This window comes from Psittacula echo, assembly GCF_963264785.1.
Source record: "Psittacula echo genome assembly, chromosome: 3".
NCBI lineage: Eukaryota > Metazoa > Chordata > Aves > Psittaciformes > Psittacidae > Psittacula > Psittacula echo.
This window is the reverse complement of record NC_137736.1, coordinates 59,565,218-59,589,802: the sequence shown is the minus strand read 5'-3', so window position 1 is coordinate 59,589,802 and position 24,585 is coordinate 59,565,218. Positions and strand designations below refer to the sequence as shown.

Here is a 24,585-nt window from a genome sequence, read left to right as displayed (position 1 = left end):
GTCCAGATGACTTTTGAATGTCTCCAAGGAAGGAGACTCCATAACCTCCGTGGGCAACCTGTTACAGTGCTTGGTCAACCTCAGAGATAAAAATAAAGTTTCCTAATATTCAGAGGGAACCTCCTGTGTTCCAGTTTGTGCCCATTGCTTCTTATACTGTCACTGAGCTGAAAAGAGCCTAGCTCTGCACTGTTTGCACTCTCCCTTCAGATATTTATGTATAAGACCTCCCTCCTAAGCCTTCTCCAGGCTAACCACTTCCAACTGTCTCAGCTTTTCCTCATAAGAGAGATGCTCCAGTCCCTCGTTCACCTTTATGGTCCTTTGCTGGACTCTCTCCAGTATGTCCATGTTACTTGGGAGACCAGAACTGGAACCATCACTCCAGATGTGTCTCATCAGAGCTGAGTGCAGATACTGCCTTGACCAACTGGTAATACTTTCCCTAATGCAGCCCAGGATACTATTCATCTTATTTGCACCCAGGACACATTGGTGGCTCATGTTCAATTTGGTGTCCACCAGGAGTCCCAGCTTTCCTGCCAAGCTGCTGTCTAGCTGGGTGGCCCCCCATGTGTAGTGGTGCCTGGGGTTGTTTCCTCCCCAGGTGCAGGACTTCGCACTTCCCTTTTTGAATTTTGAGATTCCTGTCAGCCTGTTTCTCCAGCATGTCAAGGTCTCTCTGGATGACAGTATGACCCTTCGGTGTATCAGCCACTCATCACAATTTTGTGTCATCAGCAAAATTCCTGATGGTACTCTCTGTCCCATCATCGAGATTGTCAATGAAGATGTAAAACAGGACTGGACCCAGCATTAACACCTGGGGCGTACCACTAGTGACCACCTGCCAACTAGACTTTGTGCCACTGATAACCAACCTCTAGGCCTGGCTGTTCAGATAGTTTTGAATCCACCTCACTGTCTCCTCATCCAGCCCATATGTCAACAGCTCATCTCTGAGTATCTTATGGGAGTGTCAGAAGTCCTACTGAACTCAAGGTAGACAACATCCACTGCCCTCCCTTCATCTGCGAGGCCAGTCATTTCATCACAGAAATTTGTCAATTGGTCTCTTCCGCTGGATGAAGCCATGCTGACTACTACTGGTGATTTTCTTGTCTTTAATGTGCCTGGAAGTGGTTTCCAGGATTAGCTGCTCCATCAGGATTTTCTTTAGAGCCAGGTTTGAACACTGTCTTCTTAGCAGGTTCCAGAGCCATACATCAAAAAATACAAGGTGGAAATTTAAGTGCCTTTCATCTTGTGTTTTGAAACAGGAAAAGCTTCTGTGGAAAAAATAGAATGTGAATATATGCTGTGATGTACCTGAAAGACTGAGCTACACATCATTTTACTTCTGATGTTTTATCTCCTGGAAGTGGTTAACAAGTATCATTCAATGAGCCCAATTACACTGATATTTAAAAAGTAATTTGCAGCCTGCATGGTTTTTATGAGATGTAAGGTTCACAGTAAGAAGGGTTTCTGTAGTTCTCCTCTGCGAATGCAATGTATGTAGATCAAATAAGGATTGATTCTCTAACCATTTAAAGGTAAATGTAGTATATAACACCTTATTAGCTGAATGAAGACAGGGAGAGACATCTTTTGGAATTTGATTTTGTAATGACTAGATTGCTTTTTTCATTATTATCTTTGCAATTTTAAGTGGTGCTAAAACTTATAATTGCATTACTGTCACTTTTACATGAAGTTTGTATGAATAAAAATATTATTTAAGAAAAAACTAGCTAATATCAGGATATCAATCTCTCTTACTTCATCAGTCTGTATGCTATAGTCTGCATATTGCTTCTGTCTTATAGTAATTCTGTTTAAGACTTTATTGTTATAATACCCAAGAAGGTTATTTTTAATGATCTAAAAAATTGCTGTTTAGACAGATGTTTTTTTTTTTTTGAACCAAGTAATTTAATACCAGTTGGATTTTTTGTGTATTTTTAAAAGGTACATGCTTCAATGTTTTCTTGAAGGGGAGATATTGCCATGTTCTTTTATACTTTAGAAGTGTACCAAAAGAATTTTTATTTTAAATGGGTTGAATTAATACAAATGAGACCTTTCTGATTGTGTCCAGATAACTTTTCAAGACAAAGTCTTGTACAGCAAGAGGAGATCTGTGCTTTGAAAGGAACGGTTGCGCAACTCAATAAAGAGAAGGCATCATTGCAAGGCTGTGTGGAAGAAGAAAGAAAAAAGATTGCTACTTTTGAGGAAAGCCTGGCAACTAAAGTATGTTCTAACATGTAAACAGTCACAAAAAGTAAATGGGTAAAGGATCTGTTGAGTCATCACGCTTATATTGTCATCTACAACAGTGCTCAGTGCTGACCTAGTTCTGCTTCAGTTTCAAGACAATAATAAAACTTACATTGACTTCAATAGCAGTAGGTTTGAGCAGTGTTGGTCATCTCATATTTGGTGTTTTGTATGGTTTATACTTATCAAGAGAAGAGACTTCAAGCACTTTTTTCTGAAGTGGAGAAGAGTAAATTAGCCAATAAATATTTTATCATAAAATTTAGCCTAAATTCTTCCTTGGGGTCCACTGATGTTAAATATGCAGGGTGCTAGATAATTCTGCCCTTGTTGTCATTGAAGAAGCACCTGAATTACATTCCTTTCACCTTAAGGTATATTGCACAGTGTGATTTCAAACTATGTAATGAAGCTGCTAAGTTCTTAGTTCTGAAACATTATTTTTTAACTTCAGCTAAAGTCACCTGGATATTGATTTAGGGTAAAATAAAGAAGGTAATTTTTAACTGTTTCAATTGTTAACTCAAGAGTTTGCATTGATTTTTAACAAAATCTTTAAGAAAAGATATGGCAGGACAGGCTAAAATCATATTTCCATAAGCACTGACTTTGTATTTTTAGAGCTGTAAATTGTGAAATAGTGTCTCACCTCCCCTGTGTCTTCAGTGGAAGACATTTCCTTAGCCTATCTATGTGTCTTTTAATATCTGTATCCAAAGACAAGGGAGTAAGTAATAAACTTTGTGATGGATTTCTTGTTTTATCATTTGCAAACTCCTAGAGTTTGGTAGTTTATTCATTGTAGAAAAGTTGTGATAACACATCTAATAGGCAGAAGACATTTAGTTTTGGGAGTGTGGGCCAAATGCTACCTTTACAATCACAAAGGGTTAAAAAAGTTAATTAAGAGCATTATACTCTGCAGAAGATAATATTTGTTCCTTTATTTGCCAAACTAGATTACTGGAATTTTCAGCTCTAAACAGCACATGATGAAACTTAGAAAACCACAGTCCATTTTGCACTAGTTAAATTAATCAGCTAGCTGAATAAAAGGAAATATAAATAATTTTTTTTTTTCCATTTTATACTGAGGAGTGGCAAGAGGTTTATTTTAATTTTGTATTTCTTTTCAAGGAGAAAATAATTTCCGATTTCAAGATTCTGATTTCTGAGTTGGAGCGTTCCATAAAGTAAGGATGAACTGTAAGACCATTATCAAATTTTGAATAACTTATTAACTCAAAAACGGAATCATAGGATGTGCCAATGTGTAAATATTTTTACTTATTAAAAATTAAAATGTTACAGCTTTGTTTCATGATTTGCAAACTTAACCAATGGAAGAGCTATCATTTGTATTAGGTTGGGCAGTATTGTCATACCTGAAGGATTTTTTTATTTGCTGTATAGAAAATCTTCTGAAGCACTTTGTATCTGTGAGAAAGATATCACGACTTTGGATCAACAGCTGCAAGAAACCACCAAAGAACTTGCGCAGGCTAACAAGAACAGAGAATCATTAGCTCAGGAGAATGACAGGTTACAAGAGCATCTTTCTAGTATTAAGCAAGAAAATCAGGTATATTTGTATAGAGAACCCTTGACTAAAAAGGAAAATGGTGCATTTTTAAAGTAGTGCATAGAATTGCCGGCCCCTCATCAGAAGTAAACCTGCAAACTAGTTTTTAAGCTCATTTGTCAAACTCTGATTTTCCCCTTATTGCTCAGCTCACTTGTATAATAAGGACCAGCTATTCTTATGTGATGGTTTGGATGTTTATCTGAGGAACAGCTAATTAATGCTTGTTTTGATCCTCAGGTAAAACCAATGTGGCAGTTATAACTATTGGTTATAAGGGAAAGTACTATAAAGAAGGCAGTGAGTATTTCTTATACTGAACTGTCAGTGGCCTAGAGTATTTAAAAGCTTTTGAATTTGACTTGCTAATAACTGAACACAGTATACATTCTAAAAAGTTTCAAAACTTTGGCAATAATATTGTATTTATGTTCCTTTAAAGTGGCTTTTGGATAAAAGATGCTGGAAATATTTGGTTATATTACATTATGTACTGTGGTACTTATCTGAGTGCAGTTCCTAATGAAAGTAGTTAAAATACTTAAAAGTGCCACCTCATGCACACACAATGCTTATGCATCAGTGTGTTTTCCAGTCAGCTAGAATTTAAGCTTAAATACTTGTAGAAAGTTCATCACTATGTAATGTTCTGGTTTTTCTTTTTTTTTTTTAATTCAACTTCTTGCCTTCATTTAGGCTTTCTGATACTTGGTCTTTCTCCTCTGCACTTATTCTACTGCTTAGGATGTCTGGGAAAATACTTTATGCTCCTCTGGCTTTCTGTTCCTTTAGAAGCACCTACCCAGTTTTGAAGGAGCAAATTAATTTCACCTGATGTTAGGTATATAAAAATTTTAAGTTATTAAGGCTCCCCTTTAAGTGAAGAAAACTCCTCCAGAAAGAGATTCACCCCATCCCATCAGTTTTTAAAGTGATTCATTTTACCTGTCTCCCTTCATTAGAGAGGAAGCATAGCTAACTAGATCGTGTGCCTAATTCTGCACTGCAAATATTAGATGAGACAACTCTCATTCTAATTAACTATTCTTTCAAACATACTAATCATTTCTCTTTGGTGCCTCTTATGAGTATCCTAGGGAAGTCAAGGTTCATAGTAGCTTTCACCACCAAAGCTATTCCAGGGAATCCCTATTCTTTACCTTCTCTCAGAATCACAGTTGATGCTGATGAGGTCAGCTGGTACAAAACACAGCCTCCTGTTGCTTTTACCTAGTTTTGAAAGCTTTGTGGTTTTCTTTGTAATGCCTGGATGCTTTTAGAAGCAGTTAGAAACAAAAAAGTCTTAGCCTCACAGGATCAATTACTTTTTAATAGGCTCATCTCCATAATAAGTATTTGTTCCTCTAGGTGCTTCCATTAATTTAGGTGACACTTGAAGTATTTAAAGCAGCATTCTTGTTTCTTCACTTGGTCTTACTGGAAAAGTTCAGAGACTTCCAGAATACCTTTCTCAAAAACTGACAGCTTTTTTTTTGCAGCAGGAATAGGGGTTTCTCCATAGACTTCTCCACACACAACCCCTCCACACCTTCCCCCAGTTCATGCAGTTGAGTGTTCTAGTACTTTTGCAAGGAAGAAAAAATTTCTGAACAGAGCAGTTCAAGACAGCCTTTCTTCAGTTTTTTCCTCTTTCTGTTCTCGTTCTCAAGCAATAGTTGTGAGAAATTCTGTCCCTTCTCCTCATACTTGTACCTTTATTTCTCCCAATTAGGAGATAACCACTTAATTAGGTAATTCTTTGTTTTTTAGCTGTCTTCTGCTTTTTCAGATGTGGGCTTTTGAGAGACAGTAACATGTAAAAGAGAGGTAGGCCAGTCTGAGCCCTGCTCCTTACATGGGACAAGCTCTTTTGTTATGACCATCTAGCTCCTACATAAACCATCTGTATTTTCCTTCTTGACTGCGACATTCATTTATTGGCATTTTTCTTCTTCTTAAAAAGATTTAGCATTATTTGTAAGTCAAAGAAACAAAATATTTTTGACAAATGCAAATTTTTTTAATAATAGAAATATACATGGTTTAGTTTTTATGTAGCCTTTAAATAATGAGTTAATAGAGCCATAGGCATTAGGTATGCACTAATGCTATTTTTTTTAAAGGTACAAACATACATTATGAAACAAATCTTTCTTCATAGGTACTGTATAAAAAACTAGCAAAGTACCAAAGTGAGCTTGATGATATGAAGTTGAAAGCGCAGGACTTAAACACAGATATTGTCAGGCTGAAGGATGTACTGAAGTCTAAAGTGAGTATATGGATTAAACCTGTTAATAAAAGCTGTTGTTTTAACTAAAAATAAAATTTTAACACTATCTCCATGGAAGAATTTGCTTCCTAGCCAAAACTTATTTGCATTCTACTAATATGGATGTATTAAATACATTTTCTTAGCTGTTTTCACAGCATCCAAGTAATGCAGTATATTTAATTGTGATTTTATAGACATACACACACACACATATATATGCATGTGTGTGTTTATTAAAGTTAAAAATGCAGGTAGTAAATAATGCAGAGACTTGGAACTCTTTTGTCTTTATTACCATATGGGATTAATTTAAAAAGATATTTCTGCAATATATTTGTATACATCATATTTGTGATGTTAATCTAGCCATTTTTAACAGATGTCTTTTGAGCATTAAAATGTGGCCATCTTGAACAAAACACTGGTTCCTGAGAAGTCTGTTAATGTTTTGGCTAAATGGCAAAGTTTTCAGTGGAAAGAGAACATCCAATGTATGTCATACCTGTAGATCTATACATATCCCTATTTTGTGAAGCTTACTGTAAGTTATTAAACCAACAAGCTTTATGTGTTAGGAGAGAGAGAACTGTGAGCTTTTGGAGAATTACCACAAAGCCCGTGAACAAGGACAAAGTTGGGAGGCAAAATGCCATCAAGCAGAAGCAGATCATAGCTCTGTTAGACTGGTACTGATCAGTGCAGAGTCTGAGAACTGCAGATTGAAAGAGAAAGTGGATTCCCTTGAAAGAGTGATGGAGCAAGTAAGTTGAAAATGTTCTTTCCATAGTTCATAGATCATAGTGAAATGATCTGGTAGTATTTTAAGCCTGCAACTGTTTAATAATGCCACTTCTCATATTTAGAGAGATTTGCAGCAATAGGCTGTACTGTTTATTTAATGACATGACTAGAACTCCACTAGTCACACTTGGAAAAAAATCTTTAAAAATAGTTGCCTATTTCAAGGAAATAAATATGCATTATAAATTATAAAATGCTCTCATGTGTGGAATGACAGAAGGCATAATGTTGCACACAACTCCACAGCATACCTGAAACGTACCTAGTGCTTTACCACCTTTACATTTCTGTCGCTGCTTTTCTTGCTTCTACGTTTTCAACCTTCTTTTCACTGCTTTAGATGTCTCAAAGACTCTCTTCCCACCTGAAAATCTGCAGAACTTGGAGAGAAATGCACAGCATGGCTATAGAAGTACATTGCAAACATATAAGCTATCATCTGGTTTTCAATTGTTACAATTTTTGTTGCAGATCATCTCTGCTTCCTAAATATCATGTAGGCTCGGAGGGCTAGCTGTGCACATTAGATACTCAAAAGGGACTAAACTGCTGCTGTTCTGAAAGTGAGTAAGAACATAACAGAAGCAAAACAACACAGGAAGATTGTGTGGGAGATTGATATTTAAAAAATATAATAAAACTGGTACATGGTCCTAGTTTGTACAGTGAGCCTCAAACGAACAGAGATTTCATAGAATCATAGAACAGTTTGGGTTGGAAGGGGCCTCAAATATCATCTAAATCATCTTGAAAGATATCTCAGATTTTACATTTAGTCACTAAGCAAGCAGAATAGCTGAAGTAGTTCATTAGCAAAGAAATTTGACATGAACTTTAAAATACTTGACTATTTTAGGAAGTATCAATATCTCTTTAATAAATTTCCTGAATTTTCCCTGAAAATCAATTTCTGTTGAGCTTGTTTTTCACAAAACCTACAAAATTGGTGTCTGATAGGCAATTTTTAAAAACTCAGCTTGGATAGACTGAAAAATTGTTCATACATACTCAGATTACTTAGATACGTCCAGTATGATTCTATCACTGTCCCATCCATCCTCCGTTCCAGCTGAGTTTCTTGTTCTTTACAGACATCTAGCATTCTTTTTTAACCTTTATGCCTTTTCCAAACACCATGGGTAAAGCTGGTAATTTTTTCATACCTTTCAATCAGCAGAGTTTTATCAGCTAAGTATAACCTTCAGATAGGGCTTTGTCCTGGGTTCAGCAGCAGCAGTCAGTTTTTCTCCTTCTTAGTAGCTGGTGCAGTGCTGTGGTTTTGACTTTTGGCCTGGGAATAATACTGATAAAGCCGATGTTTTCAGTTACTGGTCAGAGTGTTTACCCTGACCAAGGACTTTGTGAGTCTCATGCTCTGCCAGGGAGGAGGAGAAGCCGAGTGTCATGGTTTAAGACCAGGCTGTAAATCAGAACCACGCAGTCTACTTCCCCCCCCACCTTTCTTCCCTCCGCTCCTGGAGGGATGGGGAGGAGAATCAAAAGAATGCAACTCCCACGGGTTGAGATAAGAACAGTTTAATAACTCAGGTGTAACACAAATCACTACTGCTACCGCCAATAATAATAATGATAAAGGAAATAACAAGGAAGAGAATACAACCGCTCACCAACCGGTACCTCGCCCCCACCCCGCAGCCTCCCCGCTCCGTTCCAGCCCTTCCATGCGACCCTCCGTTCTACATCCTGGGCATGACGTGCTATGGTGTGGAATACCTCTTTGGCTAGTTTGGGTCAGGTGTCCTGTCCCTGCTTCCTCCCAGCTTCTCCTCCCTGGCAGAGCATGATACTCACAAAGTCCTTGGTCAGTCTAAACATCAGTGTTATCAGCTCTGTTCCCAGGCTGAAAGTCAAAAACACAGTGCTGCAACAGCTACTAAGAAGGAGAAAAAATGACTGCTACTGCTGAACCCAGGACACCGGGAGGAAGCAGGGACAGGACACCTGACCCAAACTAGCCAAAGCGGTATTCCATACCACAGCACATCATGCCAGGGGATGTAACTGGGAGCTACCCTGAAGGGCACATCCTCTTTTCTGTCGGGCTCTTTTCCGGCGGGTGGTATTGTATTCTCTTCCCTTGTTATTTCTCTTATCATTATTATTATTGGTGGTAGCAGTAGTGATTTGTGTTATACCTTTGTTACTGGACTGTTCTTATCTCAACCCGTGGGAGTTACATTCTTTCGATTCTCCTCTCCATCCCTCTGGGGGGCGGGGGAGTAGAAACTGCGTGGTTCTAATTTATGGCCTGGGCTTAAACCACAACAGTTCTTTTTGGCGCCCAGCGTGAGGCACAAAGGGTTGAGACAACGACAGATCTGACCGGAGTGTGTCTAATCGTATTTGTGATAAGCATTCAGTGTTTTGGATTAATAGTCACTCGTCACAATGCTGATTTATTGGCTTTCAAAGTCGTTGGTTTTGACCTCACAGTTTCAATATGCCGTAGCTTACTTAGAGCCGGTATTTGCTGTGTTAGTGTTTTTCAAGTGTGGTGCTTGGGCTAAGGTTATTGTCTCATTGTATTTTATGGTAATGACTTGTAATACAATAGAAAAATTGATCATGAAACTGATCTGGCTTATGTTCCCAGTGTGGTCACCACCTTTATACTTTGGGAAGTATATAATACAAGTGCTTAGCAATTATACATCTTTTTTCTCCTTCCTGGGTGGTCAACCTATGAAGGAGACATTCTTTTACCCTCCCAGTGCCCCTCCCAGACCGTTTACAGCATCGTTTGAGAGTTTTGAAGTTTTTGAATGGCCTTTTAATATTGTTGAGACCTGTTTGCTGATTGTGATGGGGGTCACCATGTTGGCATGCATACAGAGTGTGTTTTGTCCACAACCATTACGTCTGATCTCAAGAGTTAAGCAGGGTCGGGTTCAGGTCTTGTCTGGGGTTAGACGACAATATAGGGGGACCGAGAGATTTTCCCCGAGGCTGGACAGCCATGAGTGGCAGGGTGTGTGGGATAGTATGGGCAAGTATCTAGGTCAGTGGGCCCCTCCAGTGTTTTGGAATTTCACCACTGAACAACTGCAAAATCCAGAAGAATTAGTAAAACACTTAAATGAGGTGTGTTGTCATCCTGGTCATACCAGAGATGGACAAATCATGTCAACGTGCTGGGGCTTGGCCTGTGCTTACCGGGCCTTGTTCAACACTATCCAGCACCTTCAAAAGGAAAAAAATGTCCCTGGATCTGAGGGCGAAGCAACAGACAGCGCAGCTACTCCAGCTCCGAGCACAGCAGCTACACCACCCCCAGTGACAAGTACAGCCGCTACTCAAACTTCGACTGCAGCAGACAGTGCAGCTACCCCAGCGACAAGTACAGCCACTACTCAAACTTCGACTGCAACAGACAGCGAAGCTACCTCAGCTCCAAGCACAGCAGCTACACCACCCCCAGCAACAAGTGCTGTTGCTACTCAAACCACAGTGATAATGACTGCAGCTAAACCAGAGGACCAGTTCGTACCAATATTGATTGCCCCTGTACGCAAGAGAAAAAGCAAAAAAGAGGCAAGAAGGGTGAAGCAAGATGAAGAAACAATGTATTCACCACCCGGGCCACCATCTGATCAGGAGTCGTCATCACATGACGAAGAAGAAGAAGAGGTGACTTCTCGACCTCGGACCTCAACCGAGCTACGGAATATGCGAAAAGATTTTACCCGTCAACCAGGGGAGCACATCATCACCTGGTTGCTCCGATGCTGGGACAATGGGGCCGATGGTCATGAACTAGGAGGTATGGAAGCCAAGCAGCTGGGATCACTTGCTAGAGAAGGGGGAATTGACAAAGCAATTGCAAGAGAGAAAAGTCCCTCAGTCTTTGGAGGTGGCTCTTGGCAGCTGTGAAAGAAAGGTTTCCATACAAGGACGATGTTATGAGTCGTTCGGCCAAGTGGACTACTTTAGACAAAGGCATCCAGTCTCTGAGGGAATCAGCCATCGTAGAGATGATCTATCACACCAAACCGAATAATGGAGATATACCCATAGACCCAGATGAAGTCGAATGTACACGACCCATGTGGCGAAAACTTACACGGAATGCACCGTCATCATATGCCCATTCATTGGCAACAGTAACCTGGAATGACGTAATACCACTAACAGTGGATGAAATGATTCACAAACTCTGAGAGTTCGAAGACAATCTCACCCCTTCCATCATCTCAGCTGTGGAAAAACTGTCCCAGGATGTCAAACAATTGAGGGACGATCTATCTGATTTATCCAGCTCCTCACGTGTACCAACACACGTCTCAGCTGTTAACAAAAGACGTCCTATTGTTCGAGACAGAAGATATAGAAGGCAAACACCACGGGCCACCCTATGGTTTTACCTGCGGGATCATGGAGAAGACATGACGAAGTGGGATGGAAAACCTACTTCAGCTTTGGAGGAACGGGTGCATGAATTGAAAATAGGAACAAGGGTCAAGACTAATCATCCCATGAGAGCTGCGGCTTCAGTCTCTGGTGAGCAGGTTCCCAGATGGAGCGGAAGAGCTGATTTTACTCCAGCTCCTGTGATAACGAAGAATAATCCCTTTCAACACGACTTAGGTGTCCAACGTTGTGATGACTGTTAGAGGGACCCTGCCTCCAGCCAGGTGGAGGTAGGGGATAATCGGATTTACTGGACTGTGTGGGTCAGATGGCCTGGCACATCAGTCCCACAGAAGTATAAAGCTCTAGTAGATACCGGTGCACAGTGTACCCTGATGCCGTCAAGCTGTCAAGGGGTGGAACCCATCTATATCTCTGGAGTGACAGGAGGATCCCAAGAGTTGACTGTACTGGAGGCTGAGATCAGCCTGACTGGGAGGAAATGGCAAAAGCACCTCATTGTGACTGGTCCAGAGGCTCCATGCATCCTCGGCATAGATTACCTCAGGAGAGGGTACTTCAAAGACCCAAAAGGGTACCGATGGGCTTTTGGTATTGCTGCTTTGGAGACTGAGGAAAATGAACAGCTGTCCACCTTGCCTGGTCTCTCAGAGGATCCTTCTGTTGTGGGGTTGCTGAAGGTCGAAGAACAACAAGTGCCAATTGCGACCACAACAGTGCACCGGCGGCAGTATCGCACCAACCGAGACTCCCTGATTCCCATCCATAAACTGATCTGTAGACTGGAGAGTCAGGGAGTGATCAGCAGGACCCGCTCACCCTTTAATAACCCCATATGGCCAGTGCGAAAGTCTAATGGAGAGTGGAGACTAACAGTAGACTATCGTGGCCTGAATGAAGTCACACCACCATTGAGTGCTGCCGTACCGGACATGCTAGAACTTCAGTATGAACTGGAGTCAAAGGCAGCCAAGTGGTATGCCACGACTGATATTGCCAATGCATTCTTCTCAATTCCTTTGGCAGCAGAGTGCAGGCCACAGTTTGCTTTTACTTGGAGGGGCGTCCAGTACACTTGGAACCGACTGCCCCAGGGGTGGAAACACAGCCCTACCATCTGCCTTGGACTGATCCAGAATGTACTGGAACAGGGGCAAGCTCCAGAACACCTGCAATACATTGATGACATTGTGTGGGGTGATACAGTGGAAGAAGTCTTTGAGAAAGGGAGGAAAATAGTCCAAATCCTGCTGAAAGCTGGTTTTGCCATAAAACGGAGTAAGGTCAAGGGACCTGCACAGGAGATTCAATTTTTGGGAATAAAATGGCAAGATGGACGTTGCCAGATCCCCACAGATGTGATCAACAAAATAACAGCAATGTCTCCACCAACTAATAAGAAAGAAACACAAGCTTTCTTGGGTGCTGTGGGGTTCTGGAGAATGCACATCCCAAATTACAGTTCGATTGTAAGTCCTCTCTATCATGTGACCCAGAAGAAGAACGATTTTAAATGGGGCCCTGAGCAACAACAAGCCTTTGAGCAAATTAAACGTGAGATAGTTCATGCAGTGGCCCTTGGACCAGTCCGGACTGGGCCAGATGTAAAAAATGTACTGTACACCACAGCCGGGGAGAATGATCCTACCTGGAGCCTCTGGCAGAAAGCTCCAGGGGAGACTCGAGGTCGACCCCTCGGCTTTTGGAGTTGGGGATACAAAGGATCTGAGGCCAGCTATACCCTAACTGAGAAAGAGATACTGGCAGCCTATGAAGGGGTTTGAGCTGCTTCGGAGGTGATTGGCACTGAAGCACAGCTCCTCCTGGCACCCCAGTTGCCCGTGCTGGGCTGGATGTTCACAGGCAGGGTCTCCTCTACACATCATGCAACCGATGCAACATGGAGTAAATGGGCTGCACTAATTACACAACGAACTCGAATAGGAAATCCCAGTCGTCCAGGCATTCTAGAAGTCATCATGGACTGGCCAGAGGGCAAAGATTTTGGAATGTCACCAGAGGAGGAAGTGATGCGTACTGAAGAGGCCCCACCATATAATAAACTATCAGAAAGTGAAAAGCAGTATGCCTTGTTTACTGATGGGTCCTGCCGTATCGTGGGAAAGCATCGAAGATGGAAGGCAGCCGTATGGAGTCCTCAATGACAAGTTGCAGAAACTGCCGAAGGAGAGGGTGAATTAAGTCAGTTTGCCGAGGTGAAAGCCATCCAGCTGGCCCTGGACATTGCTGAACCAGAAAAGTGGCCAGTACTTTATCTCTATACTGACTCATGGATGGTGGCAAATGCCCTGTGGGGGTGGTTGCAGCAATGGAAGCAGAGCAACTGGCAACGCAGAGGTAAACTCATCTGGGCTGCTGCACTGTGGCAAGATATCGCTGCCCGGGTGCAGAACCTGGTGGTGAAGGTGTGCCATGTAGACGCCCATGTACCCAAGAGTCGGGCCACTGAGGAACACCAGACCAACCAACAAGTGGATAAAGCTGCTAAGATTGAAGTGGCTCGGATGGACTTAGATTGGCAACATAAAGGTGAATTATTTTTGGCCCGGTGGGCCCATGACACTTCAGGCCATCAGGGCAGAGATGCAACATATAGATGGGCCCGTGATCGAGGGGTGGACTTAACAATGGACACTATTGCCCAGGTTATTCATGAGTGTGAAACATGTGCTGCAATTAAACAAGCCAAACGGTTAAAGCCTCTTTGGTATGGAGGACGATGGCTGAAGTATAAATATGGGGAGGCCTGGCAGATTGATTATATCACACTCCCACCAACCTGCCAAGGCAAGCGCCATGTGCTTACCATGGTGGAAGCAACCACCGGATGGCTGGAAACATACGCTGTGCCCCACGCCACTGCCCGGAACACTGTCCTGGGCCTTGAGAACCAGATTTTGTGGTGACATGGCACCCCAGAAAGAATCGAATCAGACAATGGGACTCATTTCCGGAATAACCTTATAGACACTTGGGCCAAAGAGCATGGCATTGGGTGGGTATATCACATCCCCTACCATGCACCAGCCTCTGGGAAAATCGAACGGTACAATGGGCTGTTAAAAACTACATTGAGAGCAATGGGTGGGGGAACTTTCAAGCATTGGGATACACACTTACCAAAGGCCACCTGGTTGGTCAACACCAGAGGATCTGCCAACAGGGCTGGCCCAGTCAGAACTTTTACATATTGTAGAGGGGGACAAAGTTCCTGTGGTGCACATGAAGAATTTGCTGGGGAAGACAGTCTGGGTTATTCCTGCTTCAGGTAAAGGCAAACCCACTCGTGGGATTGCTTTTGCTCAGGGACCCAGATATACTTGGTGGGTAATGCGGGAAGATGGGGAAGTCTGATGCATACCTCAAGGGGATTTGATTTTAGGGGAAAACAGACAATGAACTCAATTGTATGCTGTTGCCTGCTATAGCCCATCAACTAGAAGTCTGCAGGGCACCAGCGACTGGCCCTGACTTCCCTCCGACCGTCATCCCAACAGAGAATGAACTTTGATAGAACCGGACGAGTTCTACAGTAAAGGAACGATCAGCATCAGCAGGCAACGATCCAACACTGCACACAGCCTCTCCTGCCCTGAAAGACTGTTACAAGAGATGGAGCCCAACATCATGGACCGGATGGACTCAGCATCTTTATAGGAATTGGTCCGTGCACTAAGATAACAGTGCACTGAGATGAGAGTGAGGGTATATGGAAAATGTGGGATCTGAGCATGACGTGAATGGTATGGAATAAGGGGTGGATACTGTCCTGGGTTCAGCAGCAGCAGTCAGTTTTTCTCCTTCTTAGTAGCTGGTGCAGCGCTGTGGTTTTGACTTTCGGCCTGGGAATAATACTGATAAAGCCGATGTTTTCAGTTACTGGTCAGAATGTTTACCCTGACCAAGGACTTTGTGAGTCTCATGCTCTGCCAGGGAGGAGGAGAAGCCGGGAGGAAGCAGGGACAGGACACCTGACCCAAACTAGCCAAAGAGGTATTCCATACCACAGCACGTCATGCCAGGGGATGTAACTGGGAGCTACCCGGAAGGGCACGTCCTCTTTTCTGTCAGGCTCTTTTCCGGCGGGCGGTATCGTATTCTCTTCCCTTGTTATTTCTCTTGTCATTATTATTATTGGTGGTAGCAGTAGTGATTTGTGTTATACCTTAGTTACTGGACTGTTCTTATCTCAACCCGTGGGAGTTACATTCTTTCGATTCTCCTCCCCATCCCTCTGGGGGGGTGGGGGGTAGAAACTGCGTGGTTCTAATTTATGGCCTGGGCTTAAACCACAACAGGCTTTTATTTTACATTGTATTCCAATGCAGAAGTCTGCAGTACTAGATTACAGCATATATATATTAAAAAAATGGAAACTAAACCTGATGCTGAATAATATTGTTCTTTCAGTGTTTCTAATACTGTTTATTTTCCTATAACTTATGCTGTCTACAGTTTTCAGTATTCTTTTGTTCTGAAATACAAAAGCAGAATATCAAAACAGTTTATCACCAAAAGAACTAGATTTTTGATTGACAGAAAATTGAATCTTTCAGACTGAAGAAACCTTTTAGTTTAGTACACAAAAAGTTTGTGTTTTGCTTTGGAAAGTGAAAAATATTCTCTCCTCTCCCCTTGGCCTGTGACCTGAGTTCTCTCATATCTTCTTTGTTTGAACATGCAAATGGTTCACACACAACATGCAGATATTGGTTTGTTATACCAGGTGTCATTTTCTGCACTTTGCCTCAGCAAAATGTAAAACTTCTTAAATGACTCTGTCTACAGAATCCATGGATCCATATATTTCATACCATTTTCTCATTAGTATCAAATGCACTTATATTCAGATACATGCATTATGTGAATTTATAAATCTGACACAGGATTTTGACTGAGGGCAAATATAACACCAATTATCCATCTTAGAGTGAGGGCAAATTTTGGTCACTGATTCCAGACTTCCTCTTTCCTTTTTTTTTTTCTTTTTTTAAAGGTTATTCTAATATCCAGTGATCTTAACTAACACATCTAAAACTTTTAAATCTTTGTTTAGCTGCAGAGCAAGTGTGAGTCATCCTATTCTGAAATAGAGCTGCTGAGAAAACAACTGGGAAATGAAAAAGCAGCTGTGAAAAACCTGGACTCTTTGCTTGTGTCCAGTCGTGAGAAAGAACTTCAGTCACAGATAGCAAAGCAAGAAAAAGACTCTACAATTCAGTTGCTCAAGGAACAGCTTTCTGCAGCAGAAGATAAACTGTGAGTAAATGACCAGGAGAATATTGCAGAGTTCTTTTTTCATTCTTCTCAATTGTATACGCAAACAGATATGAGTTTATATCTAACTGCATTTTTAAACGGCCAATGTATGTTGGTTATCTTAAAAGCAGAAAATATCAAAAACCTTCTTCTGATTCCTCAGCTATACCTTAACAGACTTTTCTGTGTAGTGTTATATTTCACTCAAAAAATGTTCTTGATCTCATTTGGATGGTACAGTTGCCCTTTTAATTTTGGATAATCATATTTCTTAACATACCTGAAGGATTATGGTTACTATCTAATTAAAGTGTATGGGCTTTACAGTGCTGTGCAGAGTCGAGATTTTACTCAGCTCAGAAATAGAGCAGCTCAGCTAGAGTTGGAACTGGATATGACCAAAAGACAGCTGGGGACTGAGCGCACTGAAAGGCAAGTGTATGTTTTTGTATTGTGTTTCCTGCATCTAATTGGGGTGAAATGCAAGACAGTACTAAGACTAATTAGTAGGATAAACAGCAAAGTTCGGCTTTGCTTTGCCGTACATCTCCTGTGTGTTCGGAAGCTATTTATGTCACTAAGTTTAGTTTGTTCAGCTGTCTAAATTAGCTGTCTAGCTTCCTTTTATAGCTAACAGAATGAGACACTGAGATAGACTGCCCTCTGGAACTGACGGATTTACGGTGAGATGAATTGCTTTCCTGAACATGCTCGTTTGTCTTCACTCACTGATACTGATGCCTGTCTTGATCTGTAGTGGAAGTCTAGGTGACTAGTTGCCTATAAATGTGATTTATTGACTACTAGTTTGACAATATGATGGCAACCTTTGGCTGCACCTGTACTAGTGAACTAACCCAGCTCAGAGCATTGACTTGAGGGGTACACACCATGTATACTTGTCCATACAATTTAATTGTTTGTACACTGGAATGATTTTAGCCAGTAACAGCCAGCATTCTACCACGTACTACTTGAGGCACAGAAAGTGTTGGGGATGGTTCGCTAATGGCAGTATGGCCAAAGTAATGTGGGCTGGTTGGTTTGGGTTTTCTTGCTGCTGTTGTTGTGGGGTTGTTTGGTTGGTTTTGGGGTTTTTTGTTTTTGTTTGTTTGGTTGGTTGGTTGGTTTTTTGTGGGTTTTGGTTGGTTGGTTTGTTGTTTTGTGGGGTGTTCTTTTATGGGAAGAGGATATGTACAAGCTGTTTCATTTGATTTGGCTACAGTGCCAGAGAATAGTCGCTGGCCTGCTTCATGAGTGAGTTTATCTATGTAGTCCTGGTGTCTTAAATAGTTTTCTTATCCGTGAAACGGTAGTACTTCTCTATTTCATGGGTATATTGAGTATAAAATATTACAGTACCTGGCATTATTTTGAGTATATAAATGAGATGGCTAAAAGAAGCAGTTCGATATGATTGTAGCACAGGTCTGAGAATCAGGTGTCTTGTTTAATTGTAGTAAACTACTTTGTTATTACTCTGTTCTTTCATAAGTAGGGATGAAGGTTTTGGAGGGGACATCTCCATACCTGAGGTTAGATATTTTAAAGATGGATTTCTTAAGTGTCTCGGTGTATGTTTCAGTTTCAAATTAGATTCTGCTTTACCCTGAAGTCATGGAAAAAACTGTAGAACTTTTGGATTAGATGCACAAATCATTTTAAATGCTGTTATCATTTGTGTTTGCCCAGCTCATAGAGTGAGCTAGACCATATACAAATACAGGAGTGCCTTTGTTTTAAAAGAAACTGTATCTTCTTCAAACTGTTGTTTCTCTACTACCGCTGTATGAGTGCATCCATCTCATGGCATATGAGCTGTGCTCCTTGGTAGGGACTGCAAGTGTTTCTTCTTAAAGTGTTTATTGGCAGAAAGCTGAATCAGCTTCCATACTTAATTTCTTCTCCTTGTTGAGAATAATTTGCTACTTGAATGGTTGCTTATAGTTGCCATAATATCAACACTTAGTTTACAGTTGGTTATCAAACCAAACATTAGAATGAGCCTATGCTGAGGCAAAGATTGCCAGTTTTCATTCTTCAAGAGAATTTCTCTTCTACTTTAAGAGAATTACAAATACTAATTACAAATGTAATTAGAATCATAGGATAGAATCATAGAATAGTTAGGGTTGGAAAGGACCTCAAGGTCATCTAGTTCCAACCCCCTGCCATGGGCAGGGACACCCCACACTAAACCATGCCACCCAAGGCCTCATCCAACCTGGCCTTGAACACTGCCAGGGATGGAGCATTCACAGCTTCCCTCAGCAACCCATTCCAGTGCCTCACCACCCTAACAGTAAAGAACTTCCTCCTTATATCCAGTCTGAACTTCCCCTGTTTAAGTTTAAACCTGTTACCCCTTGTCCTGTCACTACAGTCCCTAATGAATAGTCCCTCCCCAGCATCCTTATAGGCCCCCCTTCAGATACTGGAAGGCTGCTATGAGGTCTTCATGCAGCCTTCTCTTCTCCAGGCTGAACAGCCCCAACTTTCTCAGCCTGTCTTCATATGGGAGGTGCTCCAGTCCCCTGATCATCCTCGTGGCCCTCCTCTGGACTTGTTCCAACAGTTCCATGTCCTTTTTATGTTGAGGACACCAGAACTGCACCCTATACTCCAAGTGAGGTCTCACGAGAGCAGAGTAGAGGGGCAGGATCACTTCCTTCGACCTGCTGGTCACACTCCTCTTGATGCAGCCCAGGATACGGTTGGCTTTCTGGGCTGCGAGCGCACACTGAAGCGGGCTCATATTCATTTTTTCATCGACCAACACCCCCAAGTCCTTTTCTGCAGGGCTGCTCTGAATCTCTTCTCTGCCCAACCTGTAGCTGTGCCTGGGATTGCCCTGACCCAGGCATAGGACAATTATCTGAATTGTTTTGGAAAGAACAAATCTAGGCTCCATTACGCAGTCTGTAAGTCAATTGCAAAAACCGTATACATAAATCTTAGATAGCAAAGACTGAAAAGTTCTCATATCAAAATCTGACATTAGATTGAGCTGTCTTTGAAAGGCTAGAGCTTTTTTTTTTTTTTTTTTTGTCTTTTTCATAAAATCAAAACAGTGTCCCTTCAATGTCCTGCAAAGGTTACAAGGATTCTACTTCTTTTCTGTTTTTCCTCAGAAAGTCATGCTTTACAAGAGCAGGTATCTATCTCTCATGCTTGCAAAGAAAGGTATTAAAGCTTCAAGGTGGCTTCTTACAGCCAGTCTATTTTACTGGTACTGGCAAGTGAAAACCAGAAAATTAGCCAGAGAGGACAAAAATTTATCATTAAAGTCAATATCATGATAATATGTAATGGAAGCAGCAGATGTGAGTACTGACTTTTTTCTTTGTTATTGTTAAAGAAGTGGGTAGATGATATCCTTGTTCTAACATTGATTTAGCTAGATGTGTTAATTTACTGCCTTGGTGTAGAATGAAGTAATACTTCAGATTAGGAGGTGGAAGTGCCAACACTGTCAGGCCTTGAATGAACACAAGCACAGTGGTACCAGGAGGTTTAATCCATCTGTCTGAGTTTTTCTTTACCAGTTATGAAAAGCACCTCCCCATTCCTCCCATCGTCCTGACTGCAGAAGCAGTTTAGACTCACATTGGAACAGCAGGTTTGATTTATTGCCGTGTTCTGATTGTGGTGACCAAGCACAGCGGCTATCAGTCAGTTTTCCAATACAGTATCACGTACTTCCTCCTTGTATACCCAGATGTAGGAGTTACGGATTGATATAATACCCAGGCCCCGCTCCTTGTAGTCAAAATGAATGGACTACCATTTTGCAACTTTCCCACTGAGGAGTCCAGCATCTCTTAAATATCCACCAGTTTCACAGCACTTCAGGTAGAAACCAGTCTACTGGCCTTGCCAACTCAAACAGCGCAGGAATACTGCAATCAACACTGTTAATATCATTGCTGATTTTAGTGATTGTCCTTATTTTGCAGACTAGTGAATAACGTTAAAATTAGGCTTTTCATCCACGGAGATTTTTACAGTTTTTAAGAGTTTAACCTGCAGCAACCATGGCTAGCTTTTCTCTTTTAGGGAAAATAGAGACAATGAGTATGTAGAATAAAATCTGTCTAAGGGAGTAATACAGAGAGTCTGTCTTCCAGAGAAGTGTATGATGAACATCACAGCTCCTTCTAAAATAAAATAAAAAAGCTGAAAATCTTAAATACTAAAAATAATCATGTTAATGACTGTGAGATCATTTTAATGATTTTTGGAAAGTGCTTAGTCTCACCATAAAATAATGTTTATTTAGGGAGCGTGTTGTAAAGGAGCTTCAACGTCGGAATCGTACGATCTCATATCAGTTAAGCTCTACATTCAGAACATCATCACCTGAACATTCCCGTCACCCGTTGCCTGATTGGTCTCCAGACTGGTCCCTGGAAGAGTAAGTGGTTTAACAACATTTAAGTTCGAAACACTGAGAGGGGAAAAATAAATAAATAAAAAAATAAAGGTATGAACTCTGGTATTTCTTGTTGAAACAATGACTGAATTTCATTGCTTCAAGTAAAATTACAAGAAGATTCAGTACCACAATATTTTGATGATACTCATTTTATTTAGCTGTATCAAATAGCAACTACTTACACTGCAATGCTGTAGTCATAAATTCTTCAAAAAGGAATAAAAGAATGCTACAAAAAATCTCTACTTAATTTGCCACCATTTCGTGCAGGTGTAGATGTATTTTCATCTTTCCAACATAAAAGCTCTTAACTACCCAGCCTTTCTTCTTCTAGTAGTTTTCCACATAGTTTTTACTCTATATATGTGCATGTTTTACAAGAAACATAATACATTCTAAAAGTCTTCAAATATTTGTAGCCCTGAGGAGGCGTAAGCCCATCCTTCCTTTTAAGAATCAGTGAAATGGAGCCTCCACAATATGCAGATACTCCCCTGTCAATTTTGGTCTCAGCTTAGTTTCATATTTGGTAGCTGCATGCTTGTTGCATCACACATTTTTGTTAGAGTGATGGCAGCCTGCATTAAAAAAAATTGCCAGTTGAGGGGGAAAAATTTGCAATTCATGACTTCCTGGAAATAATTTGTGCTTTTGAGATGGTTATGTACTTCGTAATACTTTGTAAACTGAGAGTATTACCTTTGGCAGTTGGTTCATCTTCATTATCAAAGGCTCCTCTAAGTACATAGATCCTAAGAATATGAGACAAGTTTCCTTAGGTCAGTGAGCTGATTCTGGTGCCCTTAGGAGGAGAACACAGCTGTGCAAGACAGTGATTTTGTAGCTATTTCCAGGCCTTGATAGTACAGGGAGTCTTCATTCCTCCAATAGGATTGTGTCTTGGGGTTTTTGTTTTTTGAGTTTTCCTCATGGCTTCCCTTATGTGACATTATCTGCTTTTGCACATTCCTAGTGAACAATTTTAAGTAAGGAATGAAATATGTGAGCCAGATACAAATACTTCGTTTGCTCAAAATCCTTAGCTGGTTTAAGCTAAATCTTTGTCAAATCAATGTAGCTTTTGAGTGCAAATAAATTCAATTTTTTTTCTGCCTAATTATTTTCCTTTTTTGAATGCTCAAGATACTAATATAATTCATTACTTTCTTCCTCGTTCAGCTTTGTTATACATTTTTGGCTCAGGGGGAAGGACTACGGTTGTTCCAGAGTTACTTATACTAAATGGTTTGAGATTGTTTTAATGTAAAAATACTCCAAACAACTGTGTAAAAAAACCTGAAACTTTGACAGTCTATGCTATGTTTTAAAAGCTTAACTGGAAAGAATCAGGTTTGTGTGGTGTAGTAATACAGTGACGAATAATATAACATGTTTGATAAGGTTCTCCTCAGATAAAGCAGAGATCTAAATCTGGATCTGTCTGCTTTGTATAAGTGACTTACATTTGATTTACCTATGTCTGGGTGAGTACTGTAATATCCAGAATACTAAAGTTCTTGATAAATTTTATGTCAAGAACTTAAGAGTCAGTATCAAGACAATGGCAGACTAGCAGAAGTGTCTGAAATATTTATGAATGATGAAATAATTTCCCTCCCTGCTAACTCAAGAAAGATTCAGAAAATTCACTGAGACCAGAACAAAAGAAAAAATAATGTAAAGTGTGGCCTGAGAATAAAAGCAGGAACATTAATGCAAATATTTGTGTGTAATCATCAGCAGAACCACAGAATTAAGACTAAATAGATATGGGGAATTGATGAAATACGATCTAGGTGCAAGTTCCTGTTGGATTTAAAGCAGGATACTATTAGAAATAGAACTCCAGGAGGTGTAATTCCATTTTTCAATTGCTTGAAGACCAGTTACCAGGGATTGAAAAAGATACTGTAGAAACAACTACTGATTGGTAGAGAGGCTTCTTCCACAGCTAACGTCTGACTCTGCAGTACATGAAGTATAATGAGATAGCAGTGCTGGAATCACCACTAATATCCCTCCTTCTCCCCAGTGTTCGGTGCAGTTTTAGTAGACATGCTGTGAAGGGAGATAAGGCAGACAGTCACATTTTTATTTTATTGAGAATGTGATATCAGAAGTAAATTGGACAGTAACTTTTTCTTATTTTTTTATCTTTGTCTTTATTGCACCAGCCTCACTGTTTCAGTAAAGTGAACAGGATGTGCCTTGTAGTTTGTCTTGTAGACCTAGTGGGAAACACCTTTTCTGCCTGATTTCCTCAAGTGATAGGAGTCCAAAGCTTGCCTTTCACTTCAAATAGCTTTATAGAGCTTTTGTACAATAAAATCTATTCTTTCAAATGATCTGGATTGCCTTTGAAGAGACTGGGAAGCTTGCTTAAATTGCTTTCAGAATCAAAACCTTAAAATTTTTCACATGGAAACATCAGAATGTATTTCTGTATTCACTGGACATGAAACAAATTAGATTTCCTTTCTAGGAATTCTTGTTGCAAGGACTTATAATGTTATATTCACGATGGCTTGTGAAGACTCTGCACACCATCTGGAGGGTTAAAGTTGAATGCTCATTTAATTAATCTTTCTTCCCTGCTGAATGCTAAATTTCATTAAATCTCATTCACAAATTCTTGCATAGGTTTTTTATCACTCTTAATGTTGCTCATCGAAAACAGTTCAGATAGCTTCCTCTCCCACCACTCTCCCAGCACTTGTATTATCATGTGGGATGGCCCATCTTAGTAAACAGAAAATAAAAAGCCCCACAAGTTCCATCAACTTTACTGACAGTGTGCTTTTATTTTAAAAGTGTGCATAATTTTAAAAGGTTATTGATGTAACGGAAAAAAGGGGAAGGAAAATAACAACATGAAACTTTCTTGGGGGAAAAAGTGTCTATATACATGTGTTATGCTTTGGGTGTATTTGTGCTGAACTATGTGAGTATTATGCTTGAGAGAATACTGTGTCATCTCAAGATAGGAAGAGTTTGAGGATTTTTTTCCTCTCTTCAAACCTGACTGACTTATTAAATTGGATAAATAAGACAGCAATGTCAGCAGATACCAGTGTTCAAATACCCATGTATGAAGAAGTGGTTTTTTTGTACTGGAGGTGTGTTCAACTTCTAAGAATTTTATTAAAACTGCACAAAGTTTCTACTTAGAGTTCTTTAATATGAGTGAGTACTGTTTGGTGATAGTTACTGGCACTTAAACTTGCCCAGAAATTCCTGCCCCTTGTTATCTCATAACATTTGTTTATGTTCTATGTTCTCACATTTTAAATGCAAAAGAAAATGTAAAATTCTGTCCTATAAATCATCTGGGAAATCTATGCTTCAGTATTTGGAAATAGAGTAGTAATTCCTGTCTAAATAATTTAAATTATTCAATATTTTTTAATAGATTCATCCTTCTTGTTATCTTCATAAAAGAATTTTATAAAAGGTCTCCAGTTTATTTTTTAAAAGCAAAAGCATGTTGGTCACAGTAATGGTTTAAACGTGTATCTTGCACCTATGTTCCTTCAGATGAAT

At 40.4% G+C, this 24,585-nt stretch overlaps 1 protein-coding gene across 1 annotated transcript in view; it reads left to right on the top strand.

The window, feature by feature from the left end:
- The window catches only part of TSGA10 (testis specific 10), a gene marked incomplete at both ends in the record, with an annotated part of 40,094 nt that extends 16,490 nt beyond the window's left edge, over positions 1-23,604 (top strand). The window contains 10 exon segments of the mRNA XM_080613529.1: positions 2,102-2,256; positions 3,421-3,476; positions 3,697-3,865; positions 6,027-6,137; positions 6,716-6,901; positions 16,408-16,610; positions 16,938-17,046; positions 20,894-21,024; positions 23,528-23,537; positions 23,539-23,604. Of these exon segments, the coding sequence (XP_080469655.1) occupies positions 2,102-2,256; positions 3,421-3,476; positions 3,697-3,865; positions 6,027-6,137; positions 6,716-6,901; positions 16,408-16,610; positions 16,938-17,046; positions 20,894-21,024; positions 23,528-23,537; positions 23,539-23,604 (1,196 nt within the window).
- Positions 23,605-24,585: the final 981 nt, after the last annotated feature.